The 16,208-nt window shown below is 33.6% G+C and overlaps 1 protein-coding gene and 1 long non-coding RNA gene across 3 annotated transcripts in view; one reads left to right on the top strand and one right to left on the bottom strand.

Moving 5' to 3' along the window:
- Nucleotides 1-12,463, top strand: part of LOC108736461 — a 24,272-nt gene extending 11,809 nt beyond the window's left edge. Inside the window, exon 3 of the mRNA XM_018468901.1 lies at nt 11,955-12,463. Coding sequence (XP_018324403.1) covers nt 11,955-12,436 — 482 coding nt within the window. The 3' untranslated portion in view covers nt 12,437-12,463. The remainder of the gene's footprint in view (nt 1-11,954) is intronic.
- Nucleotides 717-16,208, bottom strand: part of LOC112906422 — a 78,698-nt gene continuing 63,206 nt past the window's right edge. The window contains exon 3 of one of the 2 annotated variants that reach the window (XR_003232335.1): nt 717-794. This is a non-coding gene — a long non-coding RNA (uncharacterized LOC112906422). Of the gene's footprint in view, nt 795-3,222; nt 3,242-16,208 lie in introns of those variants that run through there. The other variant, XR_003232336.1, reaches the window with a different exon arrangement.

The following is a 16,208-nucleotide window of genomic DNA, read 5'->3' as shown; positions in this document are numbered from 1 at the left end:
TCTAAAGCTTTTGTATTCTATCCATCTGTTCCAATAACTTTTATTACTGTACTTTCCTATAATCCCTATTAACATTTCAACTTCGCGTACTAACCGCATGACGTCTGTACTTTGCTATCCGTCCTAATTGCTATTTTATGAGGGGTTTCTTCGGTGATTTGGGTTCAACAACTTAATTCTATATTTTCTATCTTCAGCATTTTTCAAATCATATTTTCTTATTATTGGTTCCCTTGTTTTATCTACAACCCTTAGCTCCACCTTCATAACTTTCCTAAAGTATTCAAATTCTATATTCTTCAGTTCTAAATCAATCTTCGTTCTACTCTTCTTAGTCTCTAACAGTTGTCAAATAAATATTAGTTTTATCAGATTTTATTATTTTAATATTGAACACGCCAAGAACCAAAAAAGAGAGAAATAGTGTTTTATTATGGGTTCGACAGTTTCAAAAAAAATTTCAGCGAAACTAAAATTCAGCGCTTAATTTAATTCTATTTTTTATTTATGCGACTGTTTGAAATACTTAAAATTCAGTTCATTTTAATTGCAAAAAGTAGCATGTAAAATTAAAACAAAAACTTTCTGCGCAGTAGTTAGTTTGAGACTTCCCCTTCTAGAGAAATATCTAAGTGACATTTAATTTCAACCACTTGGATGCATAAACTGTACATAATAATGAAATGTGCTTATAGCGTTCATAAAAGATGACTTACCAATAGTGAAACAAACATCAAACCTCGTTGACCAAGAGGACCATAAATAATACACCAATACCAATGGTGACCGGAAATCTATATAAATTAAAAACCAAAAGACAATTTCTTAAGTACCTTCTTATTATAAAATAGCTAATGTGACAGAAAGTTTTATAAGAGGAGAATTAAAAATCGAATAGAGTTTTGTGAAACTGAACTAATCGAAATAGAGAATCCAGACGGATATGCAGTTTTGATGAACTTTTGCAGTGCTAGCAATTTTCTCTTTTAACGGATGTTGGTAGCATTGCAGTATTTGAATTCAACCTCAAGGAGGGTGACATAAATTAAACTTTTACTGGAATCCGTAATTTAGGATGACATCCTGGACGTCGAAACGTATTATAAGACCTCTTAATGTTTTATTATGCAGAAATTTCTATAATAAAGTATGATGTATCCCATGACAGGTTACGATATTAGACATTGACAGTCTTTTTTTTATTTGAGAATTACTTAAATGACGCATTTTGTCATTATTATTGTATTTTTTTGTTTGTTTAATAAGTTGGACAGCAATCCTTATTGAATAAGGCTTAGGCAGCACATCATGTTCATGAATCGCTACAGTGGTATACACCGCAGACCGTCTGCAAAAAGCCACTACCTTCAATGTTATTTATTAGCAAAGTAGAGACATTACATACGAAATTTTTATGAATGAACATGACTATTATGTATTGTCTGTGGGTTACAATTTGAGAGCTACATTTTAGTGTCTGTTACTTCATGCATTATTATAATTTTTATTTAAAACTATTCTCATTGAAAATATCATGATGGATGAAAATGGTTTTTATAAACTTGGTATGGGTAATATTGTTTTGGAGAAAAATGTACACTACAAATGAGTTCAGGGTAGTAATAAGACAGATAAGGAAATGAAAACCGAAAATTTATCTAGGTAAACATTAAAGCGATATTTACAATTTATCCTACTAGCCCGTTGCTTCGTAAGCGAAAATAATAAAAATTACAATTTGGACTGGAATTTGTAAAAATGAAATCCCAGCAGTAATAAATTTACTAAATATTTTAGTTGATATTACTAATATTACAGATTAAATTGTAATAATTAGGCGAGATAGGTTGGTAGGACACCTTTTCAGGCATGAAGGTCTAGTCAGAGACATATTAGTGGCAGAAACAGGAGTTAGGAGGGGTAGAGGTAGACCTAGATTAGATTACTGTTCACAAATAGTTAAGGATGTGGGTTGTTCTAGTTTTAGGGAAATACGAGGTTTAGCTCAGGATAGGAAACAGTGGAAGTACGTGTCCAACCAGTCTTAGGCTGACGACCCTATGATGATGATGATGATGAAGATGTCAAAATGGAGATTATTACAAGCTACCTGATAATGTCTATTATTTCTACGGCAAATTCAGTCATTTACAATCGAAAATTGTAATTCTTGCGTTGTCATAGAAAATTAGTTTTGTTAATTTGTACGAAGATTTATTTAATCAACATCATCATCATAAGGCCTTTATCTTGAAGAGTAGTTTGGCACCAACGTCCACTTTTTCCTATTTTGAGTCAATTTTCGCATTTCTCTAAAACTAGAGATATCTACATATATCTCTGTCAACAGTAACTTCTTAACTCTTGTTTTGCGTTTATAAGTTTTTAACAAGCTCTTAATAATGTTTGAGAAGGCGTCCTACTAAAACCTATCCCACCTATTTGTTATTAAGGATGTTTGGGAGGTAAAATCAGAGACAAGAGTACATAAAATTAGAAATTCGTTATTAATTAGGTTTTGCAGCATATCATGAGGTAAATAAATACTATCTATACTAAAAANTGCCTCTTTGTCGCTCGTTCCGCGCTCTCGCTTGCACTTCAAGCCTTAAATGGAACGCCTCAGAGCGAGGTAACGCCGCATGAGTCATGTTTTTTCGTGCGTGCAGCCGGCTCCATCGAATTATAAGACGTTGTCACGTCAAAAAGAATCTTTACTACTGTTTAAAAAAAGACAGATAGGTACAAGAATGTTCACGGAGTAAGTGTTCTTTGTTCCTATGTCTGGATAAAACATGGTTGAAATATAGAAACAAAATAATCCTTTTTCGATATTGTTTACTAAAAGGTCAATTTATATGTTGGAGGAAGGGTCAATCTAAGATAAGTTTTCGAGTTTTCATAACTTTCATAACTATCGACACTATTTTCTTTAAGTCATGACAGAAAAATTCAGCATTTAAGACAATTATTGTGTCGGTGAATAGAAAAATTTGTGATTAAAAGAATTATTAAAAAACGTAAGAATCAGATTAAATGGGCAAGACCAAGACTAGAAGTGTTTGAGGGAGACCAAAACCAAGACCGAATAAGCAAAACCAAGACCAATACCAAGACTGTCCCAGCCTTGGTCGTACTTTTGCTTTGCTCATCACTACTTTAATGACCCTTCATAAGATGTGGTTGGATCCCCTCCCTCTCATGTGATAGGTAGGTACTTACCCGGCTGCCATTGGACACCCTAGAAAAAGAACGAGTAACAATATTTTAATAATTTTTTTATTTTTTGTCGATATATAACAATGCATATTATTTGGATTAAATAGTTGATGTGAGATTTTCAATGGCTCTTCGCTCCCCTTAAATGAGATTTAACGAGGTATCACTGGATTCCCCCTAATAATTTTAGGGCTGACGTAACTAATGGTCTTTAATTGCTCATTAATATCGAAAGATTTGTTTCAATGACGTTAACTTTAACTGATTTAAATGTATTCAACTTTAACTGATTTAAATGTATTTTTTAGATAAGTAGCTATTAACTTTAATGGAAAAGAGTCGCATATATATGGGGTAATCGCTACGTGAAAATATTTTGCTAACTTTTCAATAAATTTTTGAAGTGAAACTTCTTTATGCACGGTCGGGTAAGTTCATTTCCTGCGAGTTGCTATGTAACGAAATCATGCAACGTATGTCTCGTAGTGGGGATCGCTTGAGCCGTGAGCGCGCTTCAATGCAACGTTCGTTATAAACAACTCCGGTATGTATGGTGTAAAATTTAAATTCATAGTGTACAAATAATACCATTAAACCAATTCCTTAACCCCTATCCCGGTAGGTTTCCGTGTTTGAAGAAGTTTCACTGCAGTAGCGTGTTGTATAATTACACGTTTATAGGTTTATTGTTATGAAATATATCAAATTTTATATTTATTTTTTAAAGTTCAATTTTCTGTCAATATTTTTGGGTACGTTGACCATCACAATAAATTGGTTTGTCGGTTTTCTTTTAAGGATTACAAAACAAATATAAGACAACTATTACTATGATTGATCATCAAAAAAGGTGTAGAATTATTAGGGCGACGCGACGAGATTTATTCAAATAAATACCGTGTTTTCCTTCAGATAATAGTAGTATAACGAAAGTGCATTAAACAGCCGTGACAACTTACAGTTCCGTTCAGAGCCTACTGTCTTCTTCGGTTTCGGTTTTTGTATAATATCATTGAAAAAAAGATATAATTTTAAGCATCGTTGATTGTCTTTGATAAAGTTACTTTTTTTAGGTTGAATATTTGTTTAGAAAGAAAAGAAAATAACAATAAATAAATACATATTTACCTGTTATTGCACAATGGGAGAAACATTTCAAAATTTCGCGCTAATTAACCAACAGTGTAAACAATCTCCGTATACGAACGTAGTAGGCACATAATTATTAAGTATTGTTTATATTGTATTCCATTTTAGAAAGCGCCTATACACATTAACCACGATGTGCATCAGATGTGCCTGAATCGCGATATAATTTTCACACTTTCATTAACAGGAAAGAATTGAATCTTTTTCTATATTTAGAAGTTGCAAAAATACTCTATGGAGGAAGTTTGAAAAACTAAAACCATAACGTAGTTATCGATTATTATTTTACAGACATATAATGTCCCGACATAAAAATGTTCAGTCTCTCAGAGTCTCTGATAGCGAGACTCGAGTCTCCGTCTCTCATCGGGTCTCTCTGGTGTCGCTGAGAGAGACTGTAAAAAAAACTGTTTAGCATCTCTAAACGAGAGACTCGAGTCGCTCATAGAGAGATCCTCATTTCGTGTCCAGTCTCCGAACGAGAGACTCGAGTTTTTTATAGAGATCCTGATTTTTTAAAATTATATGACGAGTTATTACCTTTAATTTGAAAAATCATCAGCATATTCAATGAAAACTAATCATTTATTTAAAGTCTACAAACATTCCAGAGACTCCAATCTCTCTATGAAAGACTTGAGTCTCTCAATAATATTGTCTCGATAGACATGGTTAAAATTTTCTAAGTTCAACATATTTCAAAGATCCCAGTCTTTCTATAAGAAACTCGAGTCTCTTAATTTTTCAGTTTTATTCATTCAGTCTCTCTGTGAGAGACTCGAATCTCAGAATTAACAATTTCATCGTTCGAGTATCTCATACAGAGACTGTGAGACATCTATAAAAACACCTAGGCAATAACTGAGATACTGTGAAAGACTGAGAGATGCTCTTAGAGACGCTGAAAGACTCTGAGAGACTGGAGAGAGACTGAAAATTTTTCTCTAGGGGTGTTGTTTAAACTAGTGCACAGTTTCGTTGTTAGCATCTCGCTAAATGCTGATTATTTTGAGAATGTGGAAAGTTGAAGTATCACAATTTGCAAAAATCTTATGCTCTAGGCTCTAGATTTATTTAAGTCGGCATAGTTCGAAAAAAACGATTTTCTAGTTAGAATATACAGAAGTTTTACTGAAACGGTCATTTACCAACGTGGCTGTCCCAGTGGGTCAAGAAACAACAGGAAGTAACAGTAAAAGTTGTACAGACATTCAATAGCTTAAGAAACTTCGCTGATGCCAAATGATATGCATAATCGTTTCGCATTTATTATTAGTTAAACGCAAGGCCATTAAATTTACACTCCAAAAGGTATTTATTACATAACGATTTATAGTAACGAATGCCCTTATATGAAACATATAATCATGCTAATAGAAAATATAATGTACATAATTACTATTCTTGGCTGAAAAGGATGTTCTAGAAATAAATCAAAATAGAACAACTATTAGTAGCCATTTCCTAAACATGTAGCCGATTAAACAATTTTGAAATATATATATTAACGAATTAACAAGATAAGTATCATTAATGCGTGAATGAATAATATTGAGTAAATAGTCGTTGTTTGGAACACAGTAAGTTAAAACAGTATGCTTTAGTAAAAAACGATTGAAGTACGAATGTATCGTATTTAGAAGTAGCTTTTGACAGAATGAAACATAAACTATGGAAAACTTATTATAGAAAATTTGAATAAATAAATAATGGTTTCTTGCAATTACCCATAAATAGATAATAGAGATAAATGATCCCATCAGTAATGTACTATACAGTAATAAGTATAGACAGCGAACACCATTTGTACTAAAGTTCTGCATATTGTGGGATTCAATAATGTTCGAACGAATACCTCTTGGTGGTGAGTATTCTGTCGAAATTACTAGATGTGATTTGGTTTTGCTGTGGATAGCTCTGACAGAACCACATACCAACTTGCCTGTTGCCATTAAACAGCACTGAATACTGAAAATCATCTGTACAAGATCCTTTTCTGGTAAGGATGTCGACTTGTCAAAATGAACCCATTGCGTGCTATTACGTGATAGGTACAGAATCAAAGGTTCTCGGTACTGAGTACGCTACAACTCTTTAGTTCCCATCAACACCACAAATCGACCTACATGCAGCCATTAAACAGTGTTCGATGAACAAGTAGTGAAAATCATCTGTAGAAAATCTTATTGTGGGATTCAATAACGTTCTAAAACATCCTTGTTTAATGAGGAAATCGATCTTGCAAAGGCAATCTATATATGATGTACCTAACCATACAGAATCAAAAGTTTTTGGTTCGTATCAGCACGCCGTAGACAGTTCTGACAGAACTACAGACCAACTTGCCTGTAGCGCTCGATGAGTAACTGCAGAGAGCATCGTGAAAGTCGTCTATAGAATATTACTACTTATTGTGGTAATTAACGACGAGGTCCTGTTTTAATATGGATATCGATTTGTGAAAATGAACTTATGGTGTAGCCTTTAAGTGATAGGCAAATAAGAATAAAAAGTTCTGTTCTGTCCATATATATTGGATAATAATGAAAATAATTTGAATAAAATTAACTGTAACGTTTAACGTATTTTAATGACTTGGAGTGAGAAATACAAGCATTTTTCACACAATTGCAGATCGTTCCTGTCTATTGTTTATAATCTGCCTGGAATCTCAATCCTAGTCCTTGAGGATCTGCGACCGTTTATGGGAACCACAGCTTGGCGGTCATTCCAAGGCGTATGTGGTCGCTTACATGCGTTATTTTAATTGAAACACAACATATTTGAAGTAATTACGGAAATAATTACGAACTTACTACGTATGCCTGTTGTTTAGTCAATTTTTAAATACAAATATTTTATTTCAATGCACTTTTTGTTAAACACTGACGAAATTTAGTGCTAATGAATAGATACTTCGACCTTGTTTGTTGTTGCTGTTTAAAAGGCGTGGAACGAATCACTTGAAAGTAACGAAAAACCGTGTAAAAAGAGAAAAAACAAAAAACGAACCAAAGTCAGGATGGATGCATGGTAGATGAGGAAAGGTTTGTGAAACGTGTATTTAGTTTTTGTGGTTGTCCACCGTTAGCTTTGCATCTTTGTTTATTTTATTATTAGTCGGCGTTACATCTACTCCAAACTTCTGTATATTGGTTGGTATGGACACGGACCGTTGGTTGCAAGTAATTTCTAATTCGATTTTGGGAGAAGTTCTGCGCTGTATCATCGTATACCTACCGTCGGTCCAGTCAAAATCAGAAAAGACTTTTCTGTGCTTTTTACGCTGTTCATTTCACGGTGAATCGGGGATCCATTTATAAAACGAAAAACGTACTTGGCTGAGTTCGATTGAATTGGTTTGGTGAGCTTCTCTATCTACCTAAAATGCCACCAGTTTTTTCCAGTGAGAGTGCCTTTTGATAAATACGTCAATTATATATTTATGTACACCTTCTAATCAACACGAATGTGCATACGAAATTATGAAACCTAATGGTTCAATTATATTTTTATGAGCTTTTTTATACTTTATTATCAAGCCTTCTGTTGGTGAATTACACAAAATTTTTACTAAAGTTTGTGTAATTCAAGAACCTATGAGGTATAGGTCATGTGTAGTGTACTTCTGACTTTTACTTTTGTAATTTCCTGTCGCAATTATTGTAGGATATTTTCTTAACCAACCATACGGCGTTGTGATTGGTTGATCGCGAGATAACGACAACTCTTTTTACATCATGTCGGATCGAAAAATGCAATGAGAAAATTGTTCCTCGCAAAAAACAAGGCAAGCCGGACTCCATGGAATGTGACTGTTGCTAATCCATGTCCTATCCACAATGCGCACTGTTTATTCCTACCGGACCTCGCGTCTTTGGCTTGGAGTGAACCAAGGGAAGTGTCAAATTGTTTTGCGGAGATGGACCCACTTAGATTGTGAGCTACGCTAGATCGACTGTCAACTGGATTTAATCAACTTGTTAAACCCAATTGAGAGCTGTTGAACGAGGTGTGAGAATTGAAGGCCCCGGTCCAAAACCCATCAGCCGCTTCAGCACCGTTCGACGATTTGAATGCTTGGTTTGATCGCTTAGTTCGTGGAACGTAATCAACCATCTAAAAATATCATGATGGTGTCCCAAAAAATCCCAGATTAACTTCGAATGAATTGAACGAAACCGACAAGGGGGTTGTTTCCTCGTTTCTATTAAGGATTTCAAATGTGAGGATCGAGGAGATGGTTGTAATTCCGCCTTGGCACAAAAGAGACTCTTAATATTAATTTGAGCAGTGGTATATACGGTCGATCATAATCGACCGATCAAAGTTCAGTTACCATGTGCTGAAGCTGCCCTCAACATCCTGCGTGAAAGGAAAAAACTGCAAGGTGATTATGGGACTGCCTTTGACCAGACCAAGTGCAAGCGTGAACAGCGTTCGAAGCTGAAAGACGATTGGAAACCCAGAAGCTTCAGTATTTCAATGGCGTACCGAAGTTAGTTGTCCCTCATTCAATAACACCTGATGGCCCCTCAAGGTAGTCATCGGGAAAACTAAGTCATAGACAATCGTCAGAGAACGTTTCCGCCTTCTAGCAAAACGTTCAAGGATTAGGGATGAAAACTTAGCTCTTATTCAAGTCATCTCCTTCTCTGGAATGCTATGATGTAAATAGTTACTTCTACGGAAACTTCGCAAATTGATTTCATATCTGATGATAAATTAAACTTTATGGAACACACAGGTAGGACCAGAGCCCCGCAAGTAGTCAAAACAATAGAGAAGATGGAGTTCTGATCACAGTTCATCGTAAACTCTGTAGTTTTGGTATAAATTTTCTTCGAACTTTCTTATACCCGAATGCGGCACCGGTAACTTATGTAGGTTTTGAATATACCTACCGCAGCTGCAGACGAAACGTCAGGTGGAATCCCAACGACCACAGCCAACAAGTCCAGAAAATAGCAAAACTGAATTTTGTAATATGTTGCGTTTGTTGTGGTTTAAAAATGATTTAGCGGGGAGACTACAAAACGAAAAATACAAGTCCTACGTTTTTAAAGATAGCACGGTATCATATCGCGTTCCCAGGGGTGAGATCTCGGGCTTCTTTTATTCTTACTCTTAATAAACAACATTAAACAATATGTGTCCTTTCTCATTATTTGCTGATAATTCAAAATTATATAACGTCAGCACATGTGATGCAGATTGCTTAATTCTACTATAACACTTGAATGTCTAGTTATTGTTGTGTGAAGATAATTATTTGACTCTAAACATTGGCATATGTAGTCATGAAATTTACTGGCTTAAATGCCCCTAAATTTATCAGTATTCTGCACAAGATACTTGAGGCAGTGCCTCAATTTAAAGATGTAGGTGTAACCTTTTACCCTAAATTGAAATTTAGTGTTCTTACTATGACAGTGGTTCCTAACCTTTTTAATATTGTTACCCCTGTGACCTATTAAGAAAACAGATTTTACCCCAACCTTAAAATGTTATCAATACAAACAACACAAGCAAATACAAATATCTTTAATAATCACAAATTGCACATCAGTCTTACAATTTTGAAGATCATAATTTTGAAATTCTATTCTGTAAGTAGTATTCTGGCGTAGTCCAAAATATTCCACTTTGGCCGCTCTTCGTTTTTAATAATGTTATCATCAGTAGTAAATCGTCTTAATATCCAAGAACTGGACTGACGATTATCCATTTCCGGAAAATATTGCTTCAATTAGTTTATTGCTACAGATAAATGTCGAACCACAGAATTTATAAATGTGATCTTGTTTTTTCAATATTTACCAATCGTCCATACAGTTGTATAAACATCGACACATCTATCATTTTATATTTTTACTATCTAGCTACGTATTTTAGGTCTTAATTATTAGGTTCTTTCTTACCCCCACAGAATAACTGATTTACCCCCACGGGGGTAATTAACCCTCGGTTCGGAATCCCTGTACTGTGATAATGACTAACAAATTCCTACAAATGTTAGGTTGTATAGGGAGAATGACAATACTCTCTTATACTACTATTATTGTAAGAAACATTAGTTAAATCAAATCTTTTCTGTTCATCTTTAGTTTGGTCTACATTTTAGAAAAATGATAACATATCAACTATTGGAGTTGCTTATATTTTGATTTGAATAGGTCTATAGGTATACAACGGAAACGTTGCAATTGTAATTATTCTAATAACAAATAGACAGTATCGCCACCGAATTATAATTATTTATGGGTTTAATAGTTACAACTACCGGCACATGAGAAAATTCTGGTTCAAAAAGAGCTCATAATATTGATATTAATTTGCTGATGGTCATTGGACTTTTATGGTTTTCTATAAGAAACTTTGGAAAGAAAGCTTTACTAAGATTCAATAAAAATACATCTGATATTTACATTCAGATCATTAAGGGCAATGGTCGCTTTCGGTACAAGTACGTATTTAATTAATTAATAATAGTGGTGTATTATTCTTCATTTATATGAAGGTTGAACCTAAAACCTAAAAACCTATTATGATGCGTCATAAACAGCGAGTATGCGATTGGTTTTTGTGGGTTTCAACAACCTAAAATTTGAAACCTATGAAATCCTATGACATTGTTAGTTACTTAATAGTGGATTAATATGCAATATTAATTTAACATCATTTTTTCGATTTTTATGTACCCACTACAAACTACCTCAAATTAATGAGGGAAAAATTGTTGCTGTTGTCACACCTTCGCCGGGAATCGAACCTGGATTAATTAATCCCTCATTAGTGGGTAAATAAAAATCGAAAAAATGATGTCAAATATGTAATGACAGGTTTCTATCACAATTTTTACGGTGTACTGTACCAATTCGCGTCCATTTCGACGTTCTCCCTTTTAATGCCTTTGGTTCCCGACAATAGCTAGGCGTTTGGTTTAAAATTTATTTCCCGTCCGATGTAACCTTTAGAAAGACGACTTGTCTCTCTGGCCGTCAGGTGCGGACCTATTTTCCGGTACCAATTAGACCTCGCCGTCTTGCTTCCACCGTTCCGAAGTGCAGTGTGTCCAAGAAGGACGACATCGAGGATACGTGAACCGAGAAAGAGCCGACCCGTTGGCGGTGGTTCGATGTNTAATCCACTGTTAAGTAACTAACAATGTCATAGGATTTCATATATTTAATATATATAATTACGTTAATAAAAATCGATGGATCGTTAACCTTGTAGGTCGGTTTGTCCTGGTTGCTGTTGTAACCTTTCGTAGCTTAGTGGTCAGAGCATTGGTGCGTAAAGCCAAAAGTCCCGGGTTCGATTCCCGGCGGAGGTGTGGCAACAGCAACAATTTTCCCCTCATTAATTTGAGGTAATTTGTAGTGGGTAATCGAAAAAACGATTTCAAATTAGTATTGCATAAACAAACCTACCCGGTCTCTGCCTATTGCAAACATTACTGTAGTTTGGTACATTGTTTTACTTGTAGATTTCTTCGTTTCATGTGCGTTTATAGTTATATTTCGATATGATTACTGTTTTTGTTTCAGTTACTTAAATGTGCCACTATTTTTTATTTTCAGGTAGATGCCTTGGTGCAGTACGTCGACTGAAATCAGTGTTATTCTTTATAGTCTTCGCTTTAGGAGTAATTTTAACGACATTGAAGTTCTTAACGATTTTCGTACTGAAAGGATTGGCCATAGGACTGACGTTGTTAATTATCAACGTTAGTGGACTTTTTACAAAATTTGCGGTTCTACAGTCATCACATAAATATCCTCAAAAGGAGCAACCCATTCACGTTCACGTTCATGGTAAGAATGCGCAGTCGCCAACGTACACGTCGTCGTCGAGTCATTATCACACGGGTCCTGATTATGAGGAAACGTATTATTCGGATTGGGACAGAAGTATGAATCCTCCAAGTTTAAGTAATTTTAATTCTAAGAGGAGAAAAGCGAGTCCTCTCCTTAATCGTCCTTTAACCGCCTTAGAAAAATTAGAACTAATGAGGTTGTATGAAAGGCTGGGACTGACTCAAAAAATTAACGATGTAACTTAAAAATATTTATTATGTTAATTAATGGATTAATTAATTATCGTTTTAGTTCTAGTTAATAAATGCTATGATGTGATGCCTATTTATTGTAATTTATTTATTATAAATTTCTTTTTTACCACTTTTGTAATATAAATAAATTATTTCTTGAGCAGTGGTGTCCTTTTTAATAATATTTCTAATTGTACAGATTTTTGTCGCTTTATTTGAGAAAGAAATAAATAAAACTGCATACAAGTTTTTCTTAATATAATTAAAAGGAATTTTAGAAAAGTAGGTTACAGTAGTAATAACATAAAAAACGAGGCAGGGGTCATTATGATAGAAAATGAGAAAAAGGCAGACAGGTGGAAGGATACTTAGAGAACCTATACGTAGATCATGAGTTAGGAGATATATTAGAGAAGGAAGATAGTGTGGAGATAGATGAGCTAGGTTATCCTATAATGAATAAAGAGTTTAATGAAGCAATAAAAAACTTAAAGAATAATAAGGCGCCAGGTGTAGATAGGATACAGGCGGAAATTCTAAAATATGCAGGACAAAAGGTTAGAGATCGTATGTTTAAGCTAGTTAGTCACATTTACGAGACGGGAAAAGTCCTGGAGGATTATAAACGGAACGTGGTAGAAACCATACCTAAAAGGAAAGGCGCGGATAGGCGCGAGACATTTAGAATAATTAGCTTAACTTCCTATGCGTCAAAAATCTTAACTAGAATTGTACAGAGGAGGATGGAGAAAAGTACGGAAGAACTATTAGGGGAGGATCAATTTTGGTTCAAAAGAAGTGAAGGAACGCGGGAGGCCAATCTAGCTTTACAGGTAACAAGAGAGTAAACGATAGAAAAAGGAAAGAGCCCGTACATAGGATTTGTAGATTTGTATGAAGGTTTAGACAGAAACATATTAGAGGCAGAAACATGAGTTAAGAGGAGTAAAGGTAGACTTACATAAGATTGCTGTTCGCAAATAGTTAAGGAACTTAAGGATGTGGGATGTTCTAGTTTTAAGGAAATGCGAAGATTAGCTCAGGATAGGAAGGAGTGGAAGTGCGTGTCCAACCAGTCTTAGTACTGACGACCTTATGATGATGGAAAGTTTTTCTAGATTATAAGCCGCTGCTTTATAATATTTATTTAAATGTGAAGGATATTGTCAAACAGTAACCTCATAAAACATTTATAGCAAATATAATATTTCATATGAAAGCCGTCACATATAGATATACTGGACATATATAATTTTCACCGTGGATTTCTAAATATACTAGAATATTTTGTGCAGGTTTAACATGGGTAGTAGAAAATTTGTTTTGTTTCATAAATTCTTTAGAGTCTTATTGTCTTGTTTTGATTTGTCGGTATGACAAATATCTTTTGTGAAATTTTCAAGTAAACGTATCAAAGGCTTTCGTCAAAAACCTAAATACGGATAAAAAACGTTGTCTTTAGGAACAGGTCGTCATTACTGATGTGTGGATACGTTTTAATGTTTATGTTTTATGAGTGAAAATGTGCTTGTAGTTTATTCAGGGTTTAGAAGTACTGTACCTTTTTCACAAATAAGAACTTAATTTGGACTTGATAAACGAGTTACATAATAAAAGAGCTTTATAATTTGTTTTTCAAAAAAGGCTTCAAGCTTAATTTAAAGATTAAGTATTATACGAATGTTGGTAATATTAATAAAAGGTTCAAATTAATCGAAGATAACAGAAACATTATATCCTACTTTAATTATTTGAGAATGCTTAAAGCGTTTTGAAATCGTTTTGGTTTAACTTAAATGGGGTGCTTGAAGCCCTGTTGGCAAGTGTTCAAAGCTTTTGAACTTATTAATTCGGAGTCTCAAATGTAAGTGAAGTTTTAAGGGCCCTGTGGTCTGTAAATAAAGGCATGTGGCTTAGAGCACGAACTCCTTTTGATGAGGGCCTTACCTAGTGCTTATTAATTTAGTTTATGTTTTGAAAAGGTATAGTTATATAAGTTTCAAATGCTATTTTAAAGATATCACTTTAATATTGAAACATTGTTGACATTTTATATTCAATACTTACATGAAACAGTTTGATTTTGAATTGTATGCGGCCCCTACAAACATTCCAATTTTATTGTTTACATTATTAAATTGGCATTCATTTTGACGAAACATCGTCTACTCAGTATTCAGATAAATTGTTTAGTTATTGCTCTTTTGATATTAATGATGTTACATTTAATGACTCTTGTTGAAATTTGGAAAATTTATTAATTCGTATGGAATTGGAAGGAAAATTGCGAAAGGCAAATTTTCTGTGAAAATCAAAAAAGTAATCTGACTGAATTTCTCAATGTATACAGTCACTACTATAGATTTACAGTAATTGTAACTGTGCATATTCGTCGATGCACAGTCGAAGCCTATAGATTTTCATTAAAAGAGTCCCGAGCCCTAAGCTTAAAGTACTTATTCCTTGAAGTTCTAATTACATTTTAAAACCCGAGGAATTCGAATTAATTCAAAAGCAATTTGATTCAAATAGTTAAGCATTATAAGTGTTTCAAACAGTTTGAAAGAGCTTAAGACTCTTTCAGTTATAAATTAGAAAGTACTGTTACAAAGTAATATCTTTACTTATGCTCCAATTATTTGTTTATTTAATTGTTTTACTTATAGTTTTAATGATTTTGTTGTTAAATATTCCTAACGTGCTAGATAAAAATTAAATAGTGTTTGGATTTCAAAATAGAATCACATTGAATGGCACTGAAGCATGCACCTATGTAATTCATGATCACAACTCGATCGATTTATGCAATTTTTTAAAAGTTATAATCGTGTAAATATCTTGTAAACACGACAAAGTACTTTATTGTTTAAATGATATGCATATTGAATGGCATGTAGAGAAATTAAACCACCATAAACAAAATTGCAAATATCTTTTTGACGAGGGAAAATTTACAAATGTTTTCGAAAAATATGCTGATTTATCGCCTCAAGAAGTACATTCAGGGTTTTAAAATAATTTATAAAAATTATTGTTTTGAGTTATGCATCATGCAGAAGGAAGAATTCCTTATTTACCCCTCTTCGTTTTCAGTTACAATTGAAATTAGAAATGTTATGAATGTAGTATATAGGCATGTATATTTAAGAAATGAAAAATATTTAAGAACACAGAAACAAAATATGTACAATGTATATCGAATACTCTCATATTTTACATATTGTAAAATTAGTATGTGAAGTTTTATATAATGTATACAAACAATAGAAACAATAAGATTGTATTCTTGTAAAATTAATTTAGAATCCCATTACATTTGAAGGTATGATAATACTTCATGAATTCTGTATTAAAGTGTAGCGACCAACATAAATTAGAGCACCCTGTACATATAATGTCGTTGTGTAAATATGTAAATCTTTTGTATGATATTCCTTTTCTGTGTAAATATTTTTCAACATTATCTTCTAAAGCTTTTGTATTCTATCCATCTGTTCCAATAACTTTTATTACTGTACTTTCCTATAATCCCTATTAACATTTCAACTTCGCGTACTAACCGCATGACGTCTGTACTTTGCTATCCGTCCTAATTGCTATTTTATGAGGGGTTTCTTCGGTGATTTGGGTTCAACAACTTAATTCTATATTTTCTATCTTCAGCATTTTTCAAATCATATTTTCTTACTATTGGTTCCCTTCTTTTATCTACAACCCTTAGCTCCACCTTCATAACTTTCCTAAATTATTCAAATTCTATATTCTTCAGTTCTAAATCAACCTT

The sequence above is a fragment of the Agrilus planipennis genome, unplaced genomic scaffold (assembly GCF_000699045.2).
Source record: "Agrilus planipennis isolate EAB-ADULT unplaced genomic scaffold, Apla_2.0 scaffold127, whole genome shotgun sequence".
NCBI classification, from domain to species: Eukaryota; Metazoa; Arthropoda; class Insecta; order Coleoptera; family Buprestidae; genus Agrilus; species Agrilus planipennis.
Note: the sequence above shows the minus strand (reverse complement) of the source record. Positions and strands in the feature narration are given on the sequence as shown.